General features: G+C 39.8%; 1 protein-coding gene across 2 annotated transcripts in view; it reads right to left on the bottom strand.

The window, feature by feature from the left end:
* Positions 1-17,797, bottom strand: part of TMEM131 (transmembrane protein 131) — a 139,537-nt gene that overhangs the window by 77,328 nt on the left and 44,412 nt on the right. For both annotated transcript variants that reach the window (XM_072951373.1, XM_072951372.1), the window contains exons 3-4: positions 10,260-10,300; positions 6,985-7,053 (exon numbers count right to left, since the gene is read on the bottom strand). In XM_072951373.1, coding sequence (XP_072807474.1) covers positions 6,985-7,053; positions 10,260-10,300 — 110 coding nt within the window. The remainder of the gene's footprint in view (positions 1-6,984; positions 7,054-10,259; positions 10,301-17,797) is intronic.

Here is a 17,797-nt window from a genome sequence, read left to right as displayed (position 1 = left end):
AATACACAAGAATCGTTTCTAACTGGGTGGCAGATATAAAACTACACGTTCTATTCATTTTTGTGTGTGTATTATATTTCATTAAAAAAGAAAAAAGGTAAAAATAATGTTGTGGTAAAGCAATGAAAATACTCTGGAGAGTAATACTACTCTGCAATTGTTAAGCACCATCATATAAAAGTAGAATAAAGCATTCAGAGTCTTTTATTTTTTCTTTCGCTTTACAGTGACCATGTAAATCAAGATGGCTTTGCTATGTGAGTTGTTTACTTGAGGTCAACGAATCAAAAGGTATTTACCAAGGACCTACGTTTGAGCCAGAATTGTAACAACGCCACCTTATTTTCAGAGTTGATTCTCATATAACCATCGATGCAGAATCCTGTTTAGTCAGCTAGTAAGCCCCATGTATTGTATATGATCTCTCAATAATTCAATGTGAAAAGTATTTTGACAAATTTTATCTAAACAGAGTATGAGAGAACTCAGGGTGGAAGTATTATAGTTAAACAATATGACAGATAAACTCAAAACTCATTTTATTGTCCAAGCAGAAGTTTTAGTCTGTTTCCTTAAGGGTTTGTGTGACTTCCTTATTAGGACTTCTCTGTTTTGGGCTAAACCCCTCAAAGTCTAAAGTTGGTCAGAATTACATGTGCTCAACCTAAACTTTAACACAGTCACATGATTTCACCTGATTTTCAAATTCTGTAACATCTAAATCAACATCAAAATGTAACTCACCACTACTTTACTCATTTCTTTTGGAGCTTCATTTATGGAGTGAGTCTTGGGTTATTTTGTCTTTTCTAGAATGGGACAACAATATATTCTTTCCATATTACCAAAAAAAAAAAAAAGGTCAGGTTCATATGCAGAAGGTCCACAAATGATAGAAATATGAACTCTTCATTGTCTTTTATAAACACTTCACATATTTTTAAGGTTTTGATAATGGTTGGTGCTGTTTTTTATTTTACACACCATTTGAGAATTTCTTTATAATGCTGACATGAAGCTTTACTGCTGTAGAGGTTAAATGCCTTCTGGTGCCCCAAAGGCTTAAACCAAGGTGTACTCCCCTTCTGAGAGCTCATCATCGCAGAGGCTACCAGCTCTTGCCAAAAGTGGGAAGGATGCAAGGAAGACGAACTCCTGTAAAGTTGCTCAGCTGAGAGCAGCTGATGCTGCCGCATTAATGGCACTAGGAGGCTGTGCCCCTTGACTGCCCTTGAGAGTGGGATCCCACAGAAGAATCTCCCTGCTTTGCAGGGAAGCAAAAACCTGGTTCCAAAATTGTTCCATGGCTTACACCCCAGCCATCACGAGGTCCAAGATCTGTGGCTTAAAGTTCAGCAATGACGAAAAGCCCAAAGGTGAATGAAGGCATGGGTCCTGGAAGGGACCGAGGGGCATTCGGAGTAGGTCGGTAACGAAGCACCCAGGGTTAAGAAGCAGGAAGCTGAGTGCCCTCAGCAGTTTCTCAACCCAGGGACCCCCAATGCGAGGAATTCCTCTTGCCTCATGTAGAGACTTTCTCAGGGGTAGACCTCTTAACCAATGGCTCATCAACCCCAGATGGGATCACAGGACCACGAAATCATTAGGGAAGTAGGTACAGATCCAGCTGGGACTTCAAACTACGGCCATGATGCTACAAGGAGAAGCTTTACAAAGACAATAAGGAAGATAAAATTCTTCTTCCTTAAGCTTTATATACGCATATAAGTAGAACAACAATACGCAGAAATAAAAATGTCCTCCTTACATCCTCCAAGTTCACTGATTACGTGCTTTTTTCAACAAATATGCTCTCACAATTCAAATGTCCTGTAGGCTACCAGGCAACCAGTCTTTCTCCTCCCCATGAATTTGTTCTTACTGTTTTTCCTCCTGTGACCTCAGTGCAATCAATCTCAGGATAAAGAAGACTGAGCATAAGATGGAAAATGTGGGGGACCTTGAAGAAGATGGGACTGAAGATGGCCTGCTGCAGGACTCCATGAGGAAACAAGCCTGGAGGGTCTAGGAGCCTGGAGGCAGGGCTGGGTCTGAATGGGTTTGCAGCCCCGCTGCTGAGGGCTGGCCCTGCCCTTTCTTCTAGGGATCAGAGAGGAAAGGCCCTGAGCCACACCCTCCAGAAATGAACCCTTGCTCAGAGAAGGGTCACCCACTCACGCAGTTCAAAGCACTCTGGAGTAGCAAGCACAGGGGGAAGGCGTCCGGAAGGACGTCAGCAGGCTATTCTGGACATGCGTGCTCACCCAGAGCTGCTCCCTGCAATTCTGGGGCATCCACACCACAGGAAGTGGAGGGAGCACTCCTTGGACGGGCCTGCTTCCAGACCTCAGATAAACAGCTCTCCTGCCTCTCCCTCGATAAAGTGGGAGACTAAAGAGAGAAGACACAACTAAACCATGGAAAACTACGGTCAAGTAGAAATACAAGTTTTCCTGTAAATAAATGAGTAGTGCATCAGTCTTCTATGCTGCATAACACAGCATCACAAACCTAGAGGGTTGAAGTGATGCTCATTTTGAGACAGGAGGGAAGGGAGCAGGGCACAACTATTAAAAGCATGACACACCAATTGAGGACAGGGCGTAACCTGGTCAGAACCAGCTAAGCCCAAGATGGCAGAAGACTTGACACCCAGTAGACCCTGAGCCTCAGGTGCTCACGGCACTACATCAGCTGCTAAATGGCACTCCCGCAGGCTCCAAGACAGGGCCAAGGCTGGCCAGAAAAGGCCCCAAAGTGGGCAGGGGCCCAATTCCTGGACACCTCCATCCCTTCCTCATAATAGCTGGAATAATCCTCCCACTTGTTGGCATATGAAATTACTGAGTTCATTAAAAACCAGCCACCCCGAGGCTCTCGCCTTCTGAGCTGGCCCACGCTGGGCCTATGGAACGTGCGCCTCCGAGGCCGCGCTCACTCTCCTGGGGGACCCCATGCTCTGGGGCTGCCGCTCCTGCCTGCACCCTGTCTAGGAGTGTGTATCTCCCTGAGTAAATCTACTTTTACTTTACTATGCCTCACTCCTCTTGAATTCTTTCCTATGTGAGACAAGAATTTATTCTCCGGCAACAATTTATTTTCTTAAGTTATGTAAGGCATAAGTCGAGGCACAGGATAAGTGGTGTACCTGCCCAGGGTCTCACCCGTCAAAGCTCGAAGTCCTCTTCTGAGCTCATGCAGGTTGTTGGCAAAATTTAGGCAGCTCTCAGTCTCTTGTCATATTGCCCCCTCCATTTCCAAAACTAGCACAAATAAACCCTTGCGTCAAACACCTCTCATGCTTCAAACCTCTGACATTTCTGTCTCTGACTGCTACGGCCAAATTTAGAGGGCTCGTTAGAGTAGGTCAGGTTATCTCCCTATCTTAAAGGTCAGCTGGTTTGGGACTTTAATTACATTTTCAAAATTCTTTACAGCCAACATCTAGATTAGAGTGTGAGTGACTCTAACGGGGGGAAGGTGTATGTGCATCTTAGAGGCCAGGAATTTGGGGGCCATCTTACAATTCTGACTGTCACAAGCATCACGTGTGACTGCCTGGCTAAACAGGTAAGATTTAAAAATAAAGATTTTCAAATGCCTACTAGTGTTGATCCTGTTTGTTTCCATGACCAGCTGCCCCAAAGACAGAAGGAGGGCCAAGGGGGTGAGTGTAAATTATTTATAGATAAACCAAGCTGAACTATACAGCTGTTCTCTGTGCTGTTAGAGCAGAGTTATCAACAAGCTGTCCATGTGTTACAGAGTCTGAGGCTCAAAAGAAAATGAGGAAGCACTCATGACTTAGAGGCTAGCTTGGCAAGTCAGCTGCAGTTCTGTGGTCAATGGCAAGTTTTCTAGCCACAGAAAGATGACAATGCAGTGTCATAAAACGGCTGAGGAAATGGCTGAGCAGCGGCCCTCAGACAAGCTTTATGAATGACGGTGACATAGCACTTAATCAAACACAACTTTTGCCAGGAAGTTGGGCCAAATCAATAGGCAGTGCTTCACAGCACTCAATTACCACAAAATCTGACCATCTCCTCAAACACATTTGAGATTGAGGGCTGAGCTGGGGTGCTAGTTGAACAGTTAGAAACTGAAAAGCTAAAAAGCACCAAACATCCCTTTAGAAAACAGGGCCTACCTGAGTTTCTTGGAATACCAGAAAGTAATTAGGGAGAAACGCTTCTTATGAATTGAATTTAACTTGACAACAAAGACCTCCATGTTCAGCAAGTCTATTCTACTTTCATTTTTTTAAAAAAAGGCTTTAAGTCTCCATTTCAAACTTTAGATTTGAAATCAATGTTTTCTGCCCTTAATAATTATATAAATCAAAGAACTCGATAAAACCAGTTCCCACCCAAAGCACCTTTTACGGTCTGCAATAAATGTTTAAAAAAATGAGTTGTTATGAAAATTTAACAGCACTGGCATAAATAACCAGGGGAGTGAGCGCTGGGGGGCGCGGGGTGTCTGCATCATGCTCCTGCCCCAGGCAACAACTGTTATGGAGCTGGGGGAGAGGGGAGCAGGAAGAGGAAAGAGAGGGGAAGGGAAGGGAGAGGAGGGTAGGGGAACAGAGGTAGAATTAAACAATAAATTTAAACAAAATGGATGAAAACAAAACCTACTTTTTTCCAGGTAGTTAATTTAATCAATTTACTGTCAAAGAAGTTGGAGGGCAGTACTGACCACGAGGGCGGTGTGAGGGGTCCATGGGGGCGGAGGGGGCAGAGTTAGAAAGCAGCCGAGGGCCTAGGGCCGCATCCTTGCTGAGGGGCTGTGGACTGTCCTGGAGGCCCAGGTTGGCAATCGGATGCAACATGAAATGGTAAATTTCATCCAACTTGAAAGTTTTTGCAGTTACTGGAAAGGGTATTTTAAAATTAAGAGTGATTTCTGGTTTAGCAAACATGACCACAAGTGGTAGAAATAGTTCACAGAAAACATAGGGCAAAACTTCAGTGCGTAAGTCAAGCTGTAGTGAGCAAGGATTTCTGATTACTTACAATCTCTGGAAAAAAATATTATTAAGTGTTCTGTTAAGGATATTTCTCAAGTCCTAAAATTACTGCTAAACATATCAAGCTAATGAAACAGTTACAGCATGGGCATTAATTAAATCGGTACATTGCTGGATCAAGAAGAAAAGGTGTAAGAGATGTTTAATGAAGTCCAGCAAAAACACCTGAAAATGTAAAACTAATTTAATTGTAGCAGAAGAAATCAGCAGGCAGTCTGGTTGGACTCAAAGATAATGTGTGGCAAATGTTAAGTATGATATACGTGCCAGACACACAAAGATAGTGTGAATCTATCTTCACAGCCTGGTTTAGTGGGGAGCAGACATCCAAACAACTAGAGCAATAACCAGCACACAGACAGAAGTTAGGAGAAGACATCATGTGTGATGAAGAATCCAACTTCAGTTCTGATGCCTGATTAAGACAGTTTTGAAGCCCCACAACGTCCCTTCACCTTAAGCCCCACACCTGGGCAAGCCCACAGGAAACCCTGCACACTCTCTTGGAGAAGAGAAGTGAGAAGTTCCAGCCGTGCAAGCCCATCCAGCCTCAGCCCATGACCACTGGAGTTCATCAGCCCTATTCTGATTCACTCAACAATGAGACAACCCATCCAAGAATTTTACCAGAGAGAGAAAACTCATCATTAAAAAAAACAAAAACAAAAACAAAACAACAACAACAAAAAAAACAAACAAAAAAACCAACTCTTCTGCTAAAGATCACAATGTATGCCATGTTTCATTAAAAATCTTCCATTTGATAGGAGACTATGGGTGATATATTATTATAATTGGATTAAGAACTCTATGTTTTTGCAGTCTCAACATTGTACCTAAACCTTTAATTGGACAGAAATAATAGAGGTGTATTTTTATCGGAACATTATAGTCTTTAAACCTAACAACCACAAGTCAATTTTACTATTTATATAATGACTACTCCCAAATACTGATTCCATCTATAGGTACAGAAAGCAGCACACAAACTTCTCTGCATGCTCACCCCCAAAACCCATGATCCCTGTGAGAATATAAACACTTCAAACAATGGAGCTGCTCTCAGGCATCTCCTCTCATGCTAACTACTCTTCTGTGGTTTTGTATAAGCATAAATGATGTATTTGATTATTCTAGGCTTGAGATTGTAAATATTTATATTTAATGTCTTTACTAGTAAAAAAAATGGTTAACTACAATCTTGACAACATTAAAAAATTTTTTAATTTTCATTTATTGAACCAGAATAGATCTACACACAGCTCATCCCCAATTTCCTTTCCAAGTTCCTTTCTTCTGCTAACCTACCAGAGTGGCATTTCTCTAGCAGTTATATCATTGAAGATGCTCTCTTAATAATCTTAAGATGCTCACCTGATAAACTGGGTTAGAACCAAATACGAGCGAAGACCTGTCTTCTCCTTAGTGTATCTGAGATGAGCAAAATCTGAGACCCAGACATGGAAGATGAGCCAGAACTGTGGTTTGAGGATGTCATGCTGTGGCTGAAACATATCTTTCTGTAGGATTTGCTTTTGTTTGCCCTTCTGGGTTGGTTATTTATTTGGTGATGTATAAAAGTTTGTACTTTAAAAGCATATGCATTAAATAATGTATTATTCTATATCCATAAGGAAAAATGTTAATACAAATGGAAACGAAGTGCTAATCAGAAAGGTGACCCGTAAGATTAACGCTGCTTCTGAAGAGAAGTCCTCTGAACGAGAGACTCCAGTATTGGGTATCTTTCACACTTCAAAAGTTAATACTAGATGTTAGACTCATAATAGATACTTACTTCCTATTTTCAAACTGCACTCAGTATCATTTACTTTCCTGATGACTTAAACGTGTAACTTTCCCATACAAGATAACACAAGCAAAAGGCAAGACAAATGCAAGCATAAAATACATACAATAGTTTAATGGAAAACTGAAAATTTTACACTTACTGTTCATGGAAATCCAGCATTGGTGGCTCAAATCGTATAGGTCTGCAATTACCCCGGTACAGAGATATACTGTACGTAAAAAGAAAACAGCAGTAAGAAGCAATCCTTCAAAATATGTATTTCCCCAAACTGAAGTCATATACTTGAGCCTTGTCATGATAAAGTACCTCTAAGAAATGTGGAACCTAGAGCCGGGGTAAGGGGATGATATAGTTGGTAACAGCATACCTTAATACGTTATTTGATTTTTAGACACATGCACAATGAACAATAAATAGTTAATACAACCACCCATACTTGGAAGGCAATATATAGAGACAAAACAAAACAAAAACAAAAACAAAAACAAAAACAAAACCATGATCTCCATGTAACTGGAGCGGCAAAGAACTAAACAAAAATCAACTTGGGGATAGAAATTTGCAAAAACTGATATATCTTTTTAATCTGAGAGTTTGGAACTTGCTGATTTATGATGTCTTGGCCTAAATATTTGAGTACCGTTTTCTAACTATTCCACTTGATACCAGAACTTCTCACTAAAACAGATTTCTGAATAGCGAACCTCCTAGACATCACCACGACCTAACATTGATGCAAAGTATAAATGATAATTTATATACTGAGAAAGTGAGAAAGTCAGTCAGCTACTAAAGTTTTTAAATAGTAGAGTTTATCTTTCTGTTGTATTTTAATAATAATAAAATGGTATTATTTTGACATAAGATATGATGATATGTAATAAGCTAGAATGATATAAGAGAAAAGCCCACTTGGTGAGACCGCTTTATTTCCATCACCACCATAATTCACAAGAGCACAAGCTTCAGATGATACAGTAATTTCATTCAGGAAATTAACTGGAAATAGACAAGGACATACAGAATATGTAGAAAATATAGCTTTAACTCACTTCAATAGATTAAATAGTCTGAGCAGTGGAATAGCTGATCTTAAATTAACAGTCTGCAGCTGTTTCCAGCCCTACCAATTTCAGAGGATCACCCTGCGCTGCTTGATAATCCTTCCACCTACGCTGAACTGAAAAGATGACAAACACAAGGAGGAAAAGACCAAACGTAAGATTATAATTCACCAATGCACAAAACTAAAGACACCGGAACAGAGAAAGCACAATTCCTCACAAGCCAGCTGCCACACAGAGAAGACGTACAGTCTACTGCCTCCTGATTTCTGCCCTTCTTGGACATACTGTCATAAGGATACTCTCTGGCTCCTTTAAAACAATAGATACTGATCAGCTCATCAATTTCAACGGTGTGCAACTCAAACTTACATGAGGTCTCCATCCAATCAAGAAAAAAAGTATTATGCATGAAGTCATTAATCCATATATACGTATGTATATAAAAAGAGACTGTGTCAGATGCTAGAGATACAAGGGAGATTAAGATAAAATTTTTCTCTCTCACAGAACTGAAAGTCTAATCCCCAAGCTGCAAGTGGAAATGTCTAAAGTGTCCAGGCAAGGAAAAAGGCACACACCCCATCCACTCAACGCAAATACGCTGCACGTCCGGGGCTGTCGAGGCTGGGGCTGTGGGAACAAAGCAAAGAGCCTGTTCTCATGGCACTGACATCCCAGCAGGGACACAAAAGTAGAACATGTCATGTGATGATGCATCAAACACAGCAGGGGCACAGGAGGTCTCTCTGAGAAGGGACACTGGAGCCGAGACCTGAACGGTAGAGATCTGGAGGAAGAAAAGTAGGGATGGACCTGGCATGCTGAGGGACAGGAGGCTGAAGCGCCTGCAGTACAGGGAGGAGGGGAGGAGGCGGAGCTGAGATCAGAGAGGTACAAAGGCCAGGTCTCCTTGCAGGAGTCTGCATTTTATTCTAAGGGTTACAAAAAGCCTGCACAGTGTTTTGAGCAAGGAAGTAACATGATCTAACACGTTTCAAAAGGTCGATTCTGGTTCCTGTGTGAAGAAGAGACTGTAGGAGCCCAAGAAGGGGAGTAGGGAAGTCCTGTAGTCCAGGATGAGGGGATGGTAACTGTGGTCCAGGGGGACTACAAGGGAGGGTGGTGAGAAGTGGCTCTTTTCCGAGTATTTTTGGAAGCTAGAGACAACAGGTCATGCTGATGGACTGACTTTGGAGTATGAGAGAAAGTAGAAAGGCCTCAAGATGACTTAACTCTAAGATTTGGACAGAGAAACTGGATACACAGCCACACATGGGAGAGTGGGCTGCAAGTGCGACAGGGAAGTTGGGTGGAGATTCAGGGGTATGTTTTAGACTTTAAATTTGAGATGTCATATCTAGATGGAGATGTCAAGTAGGCAGACAGATATGCAGGTTACTGCTTTACATTAAAAACTTACTGATTTGTGGGGACTGATATTGGTGAGTTAATTCTAATAGTTTGTCTGAGATTCTCCCCTGCCCTTAGATGTGCTGCCAAGATGACCACTATGGTGGATTATCTCTGTAGACAAATCACCTGCAAGTACCAACAACTATATTTCTTCTTTTTAAGGCCTTAGACCTTGTTTTCCTTTTTTATGCCTTTCCCTCTCATGTGAGCTCGATCACGACAACTTTCCCTCTTGTGCCTCCACTGGCTTCCCCACTCCTCCCTCACAGCAACCCCTCCTCTAACTCTTAACTAACTGTCTATATTCTTCTTCTGGGAACACTGGCTACGAGAAAATACAGTAAAAATCGAAAGACTCCATATTTGATACAAGAATATTAAAGAGAATGCAGCACGGGGCTGGGAATCAGAAGATAATAAATTCTAACTGAAATTCTGCCACTCTAACCTTGGGCACATCCCTTGGTTCTGAGAGTCTCCTCATATGTCAAACGAGGTGGCTCAATCAGACAATCAATCAGCATCTTCTGTAGTTAGAATCATGTCTCCTTACGCGATAACCACCACTCTGGGGCCTGTAGGTAGACCCCTGGTGGTAACCAAGGAGTCACTAGGGAGCTATACAGCTGACCCTCTTACAAAGCAAGAATTGTTTCAGCTGTGAGTAAATCCCCTTTATATATGATGGAGGAGGAATGCTAGACAATGCATGACATGCAAATTCAGATTTAAACCTGGTATTCCATACACAATACTTGAAATACAGGATATAATGTGATTGATAATTTCTTTTCCCTCTTCACCAAAAAAGTATGGGGAAAAAGAAGGAGCGCAGGAACCCCTCAGAAAGAGCTAAAAGTGTGTCAAGTAACTTACTGAATATGTAAAATTTTCTATATTAAAATATATATATAGATATATATAACTTCCTTACCTTTTCTGTTGATATGAACTGAGTCCAAGTGTTGTCTCAGGCTGTGAAGGAAGAAAATAATGGTAAAAACATGGAAACCAAATCTTTACAATACAGACATATGGAATATCCAACATATTTTATTATAGTTTGAACTCTGACCTTATAGTCATCTTCAGGTTAAACTTGATCCTTAAATCATATTAAATGATTTGTCACACCATATAATTCAAATGAGAGAGTAATTTGGATTACATTTTAAATACACCTGGAAATAATGCAAGGTAATATAACTGATTTTTAAAAGTTTGCCAAACCAGTACATCCTGTAAGAGTCCTCTTTCCAATCACTTTGGGAGGCTATAATGTGTTTCTCACTGTTCGCTGCTCACCAACTATGCGCCAGGGGCTGATGGACTATGGTTTTTGCCATCATGGAGCTTGAGGTATGGGGGAGCAGTCATTCTAAAACTAAATAAATATGTGTTTATACGCTGAATAAAGGCTTTTGAAAGTACTGCAAAGGTGCTGTGAAAGAGAACAAATAGGTGACATGCTTAAATAATAAGTAATAGGTTATGAGAGGAGGCCTGTCTGAAAAGACAACATTTATACTGAAACTTGGGGTTTAAAAAACTTTGGGATAAAAAAAAAAAGCTATGTTTGGAAGTAGGACCATGTGGCCCTGGAGAAAACAGCATGTGCAAAGGCCCTTGCACAGGAAAGAGCCTGGATGCTCAAGAAACACACAGCAGATCTATTTGGCTGCAGCTTAGAAAGAAAGGAGAGAGAAGGGGGAGAGAAGCAGAAATGAGGCTGGAGGTGAGGCGGCGCCCTGCTTATGTCGTGCAAATAAGGGGTCTGAGGTTGTAGGAGAGAAACAGAGACAGATATGGTCTGATTTATGTTTTAAAGACATTATTCTGGCTGTAGTGTAGGGTATAGATTAGAAGATCCCGCAACCACACTCCTGGGTGTTTCCCCAAAGAACTGGAAGCAGAGAGCAGGGACTCAATAGTTACTTGCACATCCATGTTGGAAGCAGCATTGTTCACAACCACCAACGCGGGGATGCAACCCAAGTGACAGACAAATGAACAAACAGCATGTGGCTTATGTGTACAAGAGAGTATTTATTTAGCCTTAAAAAGGAAGGAAATTAACATATGCTACAACATGGATGAACCTTGAAGACTTAAGTCTACGCTCAAGCTAATGAAATAAGCCAGTCATAAAAGGACAGATACCAGATGATCCCACCTATACGAGGTACTGACAGCAGTCAAATTTGCAGAGACAGAGTAGAATACTGCTTTCCAGGGCCTGAAGGAGGAGGGAAGGGAATTGCTGTTTAATGGGTACAGAGTTTCACTCGGGGCTGGAAAAAAAAAGTTCTGGAGCTGGATGGTGGTGATGCAAAAACAAATGTGACTGTACTATAGTGCCACTAAAATGTACATTTAAAAATGGTTAAAATTGTAACTTTATGTTATGTATATTCACTACAATAAAAAAAGCTGTAATAATCAAGACAGTGTGACACTGAGATAAAGGCAGACAAACAGGTCAACGGAACTGGAGAAAGTTCAGAAACGAATTCACACATTTATAGTCAACTTTATTTTCAACAAAGACATCAATGTAATTCAATAGAAAACCACTTATCTTTTCAACAAATGATGCTAGAACAAGTGGACAAAGCTAGATGGGGGAGAATGAAACTATCCTTTCATTACACTATGAACCCAGATTAATTACAGATAAGTCATGTTCTAAGCATAAAAACTAAAATTATAAAGCTTCAGCAAGAAAACCACCTAATTTAAAAAAACGGGCAATTCTACAAATGTCAGTTCAGCACACCAGAAGATGCACAGTACCAGTTATCAAGGAAAAACAAATCTAAACCACAGTGATTATATACTGCAACCTACTATAACATCCAAAATGGAAAAGACTGATCCTACCAAGGGTGGGCGAGGATGCGGAGCAACTGGAACTTTCACACACTGCTGGTGGGAACATAAAACAGCATCACAATTTTTAGAAGTTTGGCAATTTCTCACAAGTTAAACTTACAGCCACTAAATGACCTTGCCACTCCCTTTCTAGGTATCTATCCAAGGAAAACAAAAGCATATACCCATACAAAGACTTGTACATGAGTGCTTACAGCAGCTTTACTGGTAACAGGTCAATACTGTAACAACCCAAATTTCCATCAACAGACGAACTGACACATGAACTGGGGTATGGGGTGGAACAATGGCATACTACTCAGCAATTAAAGGAGTAAACTCAAAGACTGGGAACCTTTCTTTCCATTAAGTACTTCCTTATTATTTTAGAAAAAATATTTTTAAAAGAATAGAATAACACTTGAATGGGAAAAAAGTATAAACTATTGATACATGCAACAACACGGATGACTCTTAAAATAATTCTGCTGAGTCAAATCCCCCAAAACTACATTCTATATGATTCCATTTATATAAAATGATTTAAAATATAAACTAACTGATAGGGTCAGGAAGCAAATCAGTGGGGGCCTAGAGAGGGTGGAGGGATTACCGAGGGTCGCAGGTAAACTTTTGGGGGGTCTTGAATACATGTTTATTATCTTAACTGTAGTGATGCTTTCATAGGTGTATAATGTCAAGTTTTTCAAACTACACTTTTTAAAAACATGTACAGTTTATTGTATGTCACTTTTACTTCCATAAAAAGTGTAACCTAAGAATTCTAGAATATGCCCAGCTGTGGTCCCCATCTGAAGCTGGCAGAAAGGAGACTCAGGAAGTGTATCACCCATGTATACTTTCTTGAAGGGAAAAAAGCATTGTCATGAAGATAATCTGGCCAAGAAGATTACTCATGAAGAATTGCACATGAGGAAGCTGTCTTGTGAAAGATGAGCGGATACTCACAGTAAAGGAACTGTGGAAATAAGGTTAGGAAAGCAGAAAGTAAATGTTGTTTTTGAAGTATAAGCCAGAAAACAGAAAAGCCATTCAACTATAATAAACAAGAATAAAAATCTCAGCACATGCCAACAATACACCCTAAGTATTGAGAGAAAGGGAAAGATTACAAAAGACACTAGTTTATTTCTGTTTCTTTTAATTTGAGAAATAAAGGTTTAAATATATCTTAAATGCATAACTGAAAACTAAGGCTCTAAATCAAGACACAGAAAACAACAAAAAGGAAAGCATAAAAGATGGCATAAATTTAAACACATATATGGTATGATTAAATGAGATAAACATGTCTATTAAGAAAGACAAAAGGATTGTGTCAAAAAAAACCAGCCCAATTATAAACTGTAAATACCTAATAAAAATGATGCAAAAATGTTGAAAGCCAAAAAGAATGAGCAAAAATAAACAGGGTTTAAGTGTCACTCCCCCCAAAAAAGAGAGAAATCAAAACAAACAAGGGTGACATTAGTAACAATGAAGACTTGGTATCTTATGTAAACATTTTTATAATTGAACAGCAAAAAGAAAGAAAAATAAAAAAATGGGGCAAAGAATACTGCGAATGAAATACAAGCAAAGAGCAAGAAGCAATTCACTTAAAGAAAAATAAATAGTCAATAAGCATATGAAAAACATGGTCACTGCGAATGAAATACAAGCAAAGAGCAAGAGGCAATTCAGTTAAAGAAAAATAAGTAGTCAATAATCATATGAAAAAGATGGTCGGCTCACTAGCTAGTGAAACATTCCCTAGAAGATACTGAGATTCCCCATTTCACCATCTGATTAGCAGAAACCTTTGAACTTCCTGCTCAAAGATAAGAGTCTGCCAGGAGTACTCAGGACCCTAGAAAATGCCTGTGCCATGCATTTTTGGATCTTCTATCAAATATAAGACATACTTAGAATATTTCAAAGTAAACTTCACTGAATCACAGAACGCCTGACATGGTGCACAGGATCTTCCCCCTGGGACTATCCACAAAGCTAAGCACAGACTCCTTCCCACCCACAACTGAGACTCCATTCTTCTGCTGCATTTAAGAGCTCCAGTCCCAGCCTAGCCCACTGCTGGGCTCCACAATGCAGACCAGTCTGAGCACAGTCTCTTCTAGAGAGCACCCCACAGGGATATACGTAGGAGGAAAATGAACTATTTTTCCAATTAGATGGAAAAGACTCTGCAAAAATATATACGTGGTATGTTCTCAAAATATTATTAAATTCTCTTATCACAAAAATAATATATATGATAAGTTTAGCCCTGTAATCTAGTGGTTCTCAACTGGGGGCAATTTTGTCCTCCAGGGACAAGTGGCAATGTGTACAGGCATTTTTGATGGTCACAACTGAGGAGGCTACTGGCATCTAGATGGTAGAGGCCAGAGACGCTGCTAAATGCCCTACAACGCACAGAACAGTCTTCTCTCCCCATCTCCCAGCAACAATTATCTGGTCCAAATGTAAATACTGCCAAGACTGAAAACCCTATTGCAACCTGAATTTTATAAAGACATATCAATAATTTAGTTTTCATCTGTAATAACATTTCCTTGCATTGTAATTCGAAGTGTACTGTTGCCACAACTGTGTCTCTATCTGCTAGTGGTCCTTGCAGCTCTTAACACACTGGAAACACTCAAGTACAGGATTATATTTACTGGTCCAGGAGCAAATAGTATGTGTCAGAATTCAAACTCTGTGTTCTTATCTACTGTTACACACTTCCTATGATACATCCTTGATTAAAACTGTATATGCCTAAAACTGACTTCTTTTAGCTTACATAAGCTGAAGTTGGCCACTCATTTCCTTTTATGTATGTTTTAAGCTATCTTCTTAGTGGTTACCCTGGAGATTATAATTTACTTCATAAATTTACAACAAACTTGTTTGAATTAATATCAACTCAGCTCCAATCATACACTTACTTCTGTCATTTTGCTGTCTGTTTTCTATATACCTTGTATCTTTTTTGTCCCTGATTTCTTGTAGTCCTGTCATATATTGGTTCAGTTGATATTTTGCTAGTAAAATGTCTAAATTCCTTTTGTGTATTTTCTATATTATTTTCGTTGTGGTTCCCATGGGGATTAATCTAACATCCTAAAGTTGTAACACTCTAATTTGAATTTATATCAGATATAACTTTAATCACACTCAATGTGTACTTGTTTACAGCTCCATCCCCACCTCTTTTGGTTGTCATTGTCACAAAATTTCTTCTTTAATACTGTGTATCCAAAAACAAACTAATAATTCTTTTAGTAAGTACATTAGTCTTTACATTATGTAGAAAACAAAATGTGAAGTTACAAACCAAAGTGACAATAATCCTTGCTTTTAGACTATTACTTAAAAAAAACTGTATTAGTCTCTTAAATCGCGTAGAAAACAAAAACTAGAGTTTCAAACCACTGTTACAATAATACCAGCTTTTGTAACTGCCCACGTATTTAGTTCTGTCGTAATCTCTATTGCTTCATGCGGCTTTACTTTGTTGTGACGTGCGGGACTCCCTTCAGCATTCCTTGCAAGGCAGGTCTAATGGTAATGAACTTCCCCAGCTTTTATTTATCTGGGAATGTCTTTTTCCTATTACTTTTGAGGAACAAGTTTGCGAGGTATAGGATTCTTGGTTGATAGTTTTTTTGGTTCCAGTACAGGCCCACTGCCTTCTGGACTCCAAAGTTTGTGGTGAGAAATCTGTCCATAGTTTACTGAGGGTCCTTTGTATGTGACGAGTAGCTTCACTCTTGCTGTTTTCAAGATTTTGTCTTTTAAAGATTTGATTTAATGTGTTCCAGTGTGAGTGCTGTTGAGTTCATCTTACTTGGAGTTCAGTGAGCTATATCCTCCCCTTCATGTTCTTGAAAATAGCAAATTTCTTTCTTTTTTAAGGGTGCGTGTATGTGTGCACACATACACACTCTCTTAGTTACCATTTGCATGAAATGATTTCTCCCTAGTCTTTTAGTCAGTATGTGTCCTTAAATCTATAGTGATTCTCTCACAGGCAGCATAAGGTTGAATTTCAATTTCTTTTAAATACATTCAGCCACTCTGTCTGTTTTGATTGGGGAACTTAAATCCACTTACAGTAGTTATTTAAAGTAATTATTAATAAGTGAGAATCTATTAATGGCATTTTGTTCATTATTTTCTAACTGTTTTGTATTTTATAGTTCCTTTATTCCTTTTTTTCCCCTTGGATTCTTCGTGATTTGATCATTTTTCTTTTGTAGTGGTATGATTTGATTCCTTTCTCTGTGGGAGAAAGTCATGGGCTGAGGTGGTATTTTTAGCATTAAGCTAAGCCAGTTTGGTGGACAAACTAATACGGGTAAAGTGAAAATTACTTTTCTTACCAGCAAAATCTGACTGCTGTCACTTTGTGCTCCTCTGGGGTATGTCTGCTTCTTAGACGGATTCTGAACTTCTCTTCAAAGTATTTTGGCACCAATATTCAGTGCCTGTGTACAAGTACGAGAGCTACGGCTTCCCACTCCACCTTCTTGATGACATCACCCTCTTTCGATTTCTTTTCAGATTTTCTATCTTTTAATTGATATTTCCATTTTGTTCATACATAATTTTCCCGACTTTCTCCACATCTTCCTTTAGCTCTTTGAGCATCCTTCACATGACTGTTTTAAAGTAGGTCTACTTCACATTTGTCTGGTTGATCTGCCAGCAGGTCCTTTTTAAGACAGTTTCTGTTGATTAATTTTTCCGTTTGAATGGGCTATACCTTCATGTTTCTTTTTGTACACTGTCACTTTTTGGTTTAAAACTGGACACTTGAATCTAATAATGTAGTAACTCTGGATATCAGATTCTCCTCCTTTTCCGGGGCTGGCTATTGGTCTGTTTTTGTTTACTGTTTTTGGTTTTATATGATTGCTGCAGACTGTCTCTGTGCCAAAGATACATCTGAGGTATAAACTTTAGGTCTCCTCAAGTCTTTTATGAGCCTGGGTCATTCCCTGAACATCCAAAGTGATCTCCTAATTTTTCCCATATATGAAATGGTTTTTGAAGATTGTTGGCCCTTTACATCTCCTGGGTCACTTCAGACTGAGGAACTGTTAACAATGGGGGAGCTGAAACAACAATGGCCACCTGCCTCTCTGACTAAACCCCTGAGGTCATAAGTAGCAATCAGGGCAGGGATCCCCAATATCTGGAGGACAGAATCCCTTTTGGCCCACCCAGGCTCCTACCTGCTGTGTGCAGCCAGTTCAATGAACACATGCTCAGGTGCCTGCTGCAGGGCGAGGGGTGAGGGTGGGTAACTGCTTCTGTGCTCACAGCTGAAATGGACCATATTTTACTTCGCTTTACCTCCAAGCCTTACCCTGGAAGCTATAAGCCTTCAACAGACTCCAGAGTTCCAAAATAGTTACACTGTTTTTGTTGCTGGTGTGGGGTCAAGGCTTGATTTCTTCCATATGGATATTCACTTGTCCCAGCACCCTTTACTGACTGTTCCTCAATATTTTCTTTCCCCAATGTTCTTCAGTGACATTTTATTCATAAATCAAGTAGCCATATATATGTGAGTCTGCCTAGACTCTG

The sequence above is a fragment of the Vicugna pacos genome, chromosome 28 (assembly GCF_048564905.1).
Source record: "Vicugna pacos chromosome 28, VicPac4, whole genome shotgun sequence".
Lineage (NCBI taxonomy): Eukaryota > Metazoa > Chordata > Mammalia > Artiodactyla > Camelidae > Vicugna > Vicugna pacos.
The sequence above is the reverse complement of the archived record's forward strand: the minus strand, read 5'-3'. Positions and strand labels throughout refer to the sequence as shown.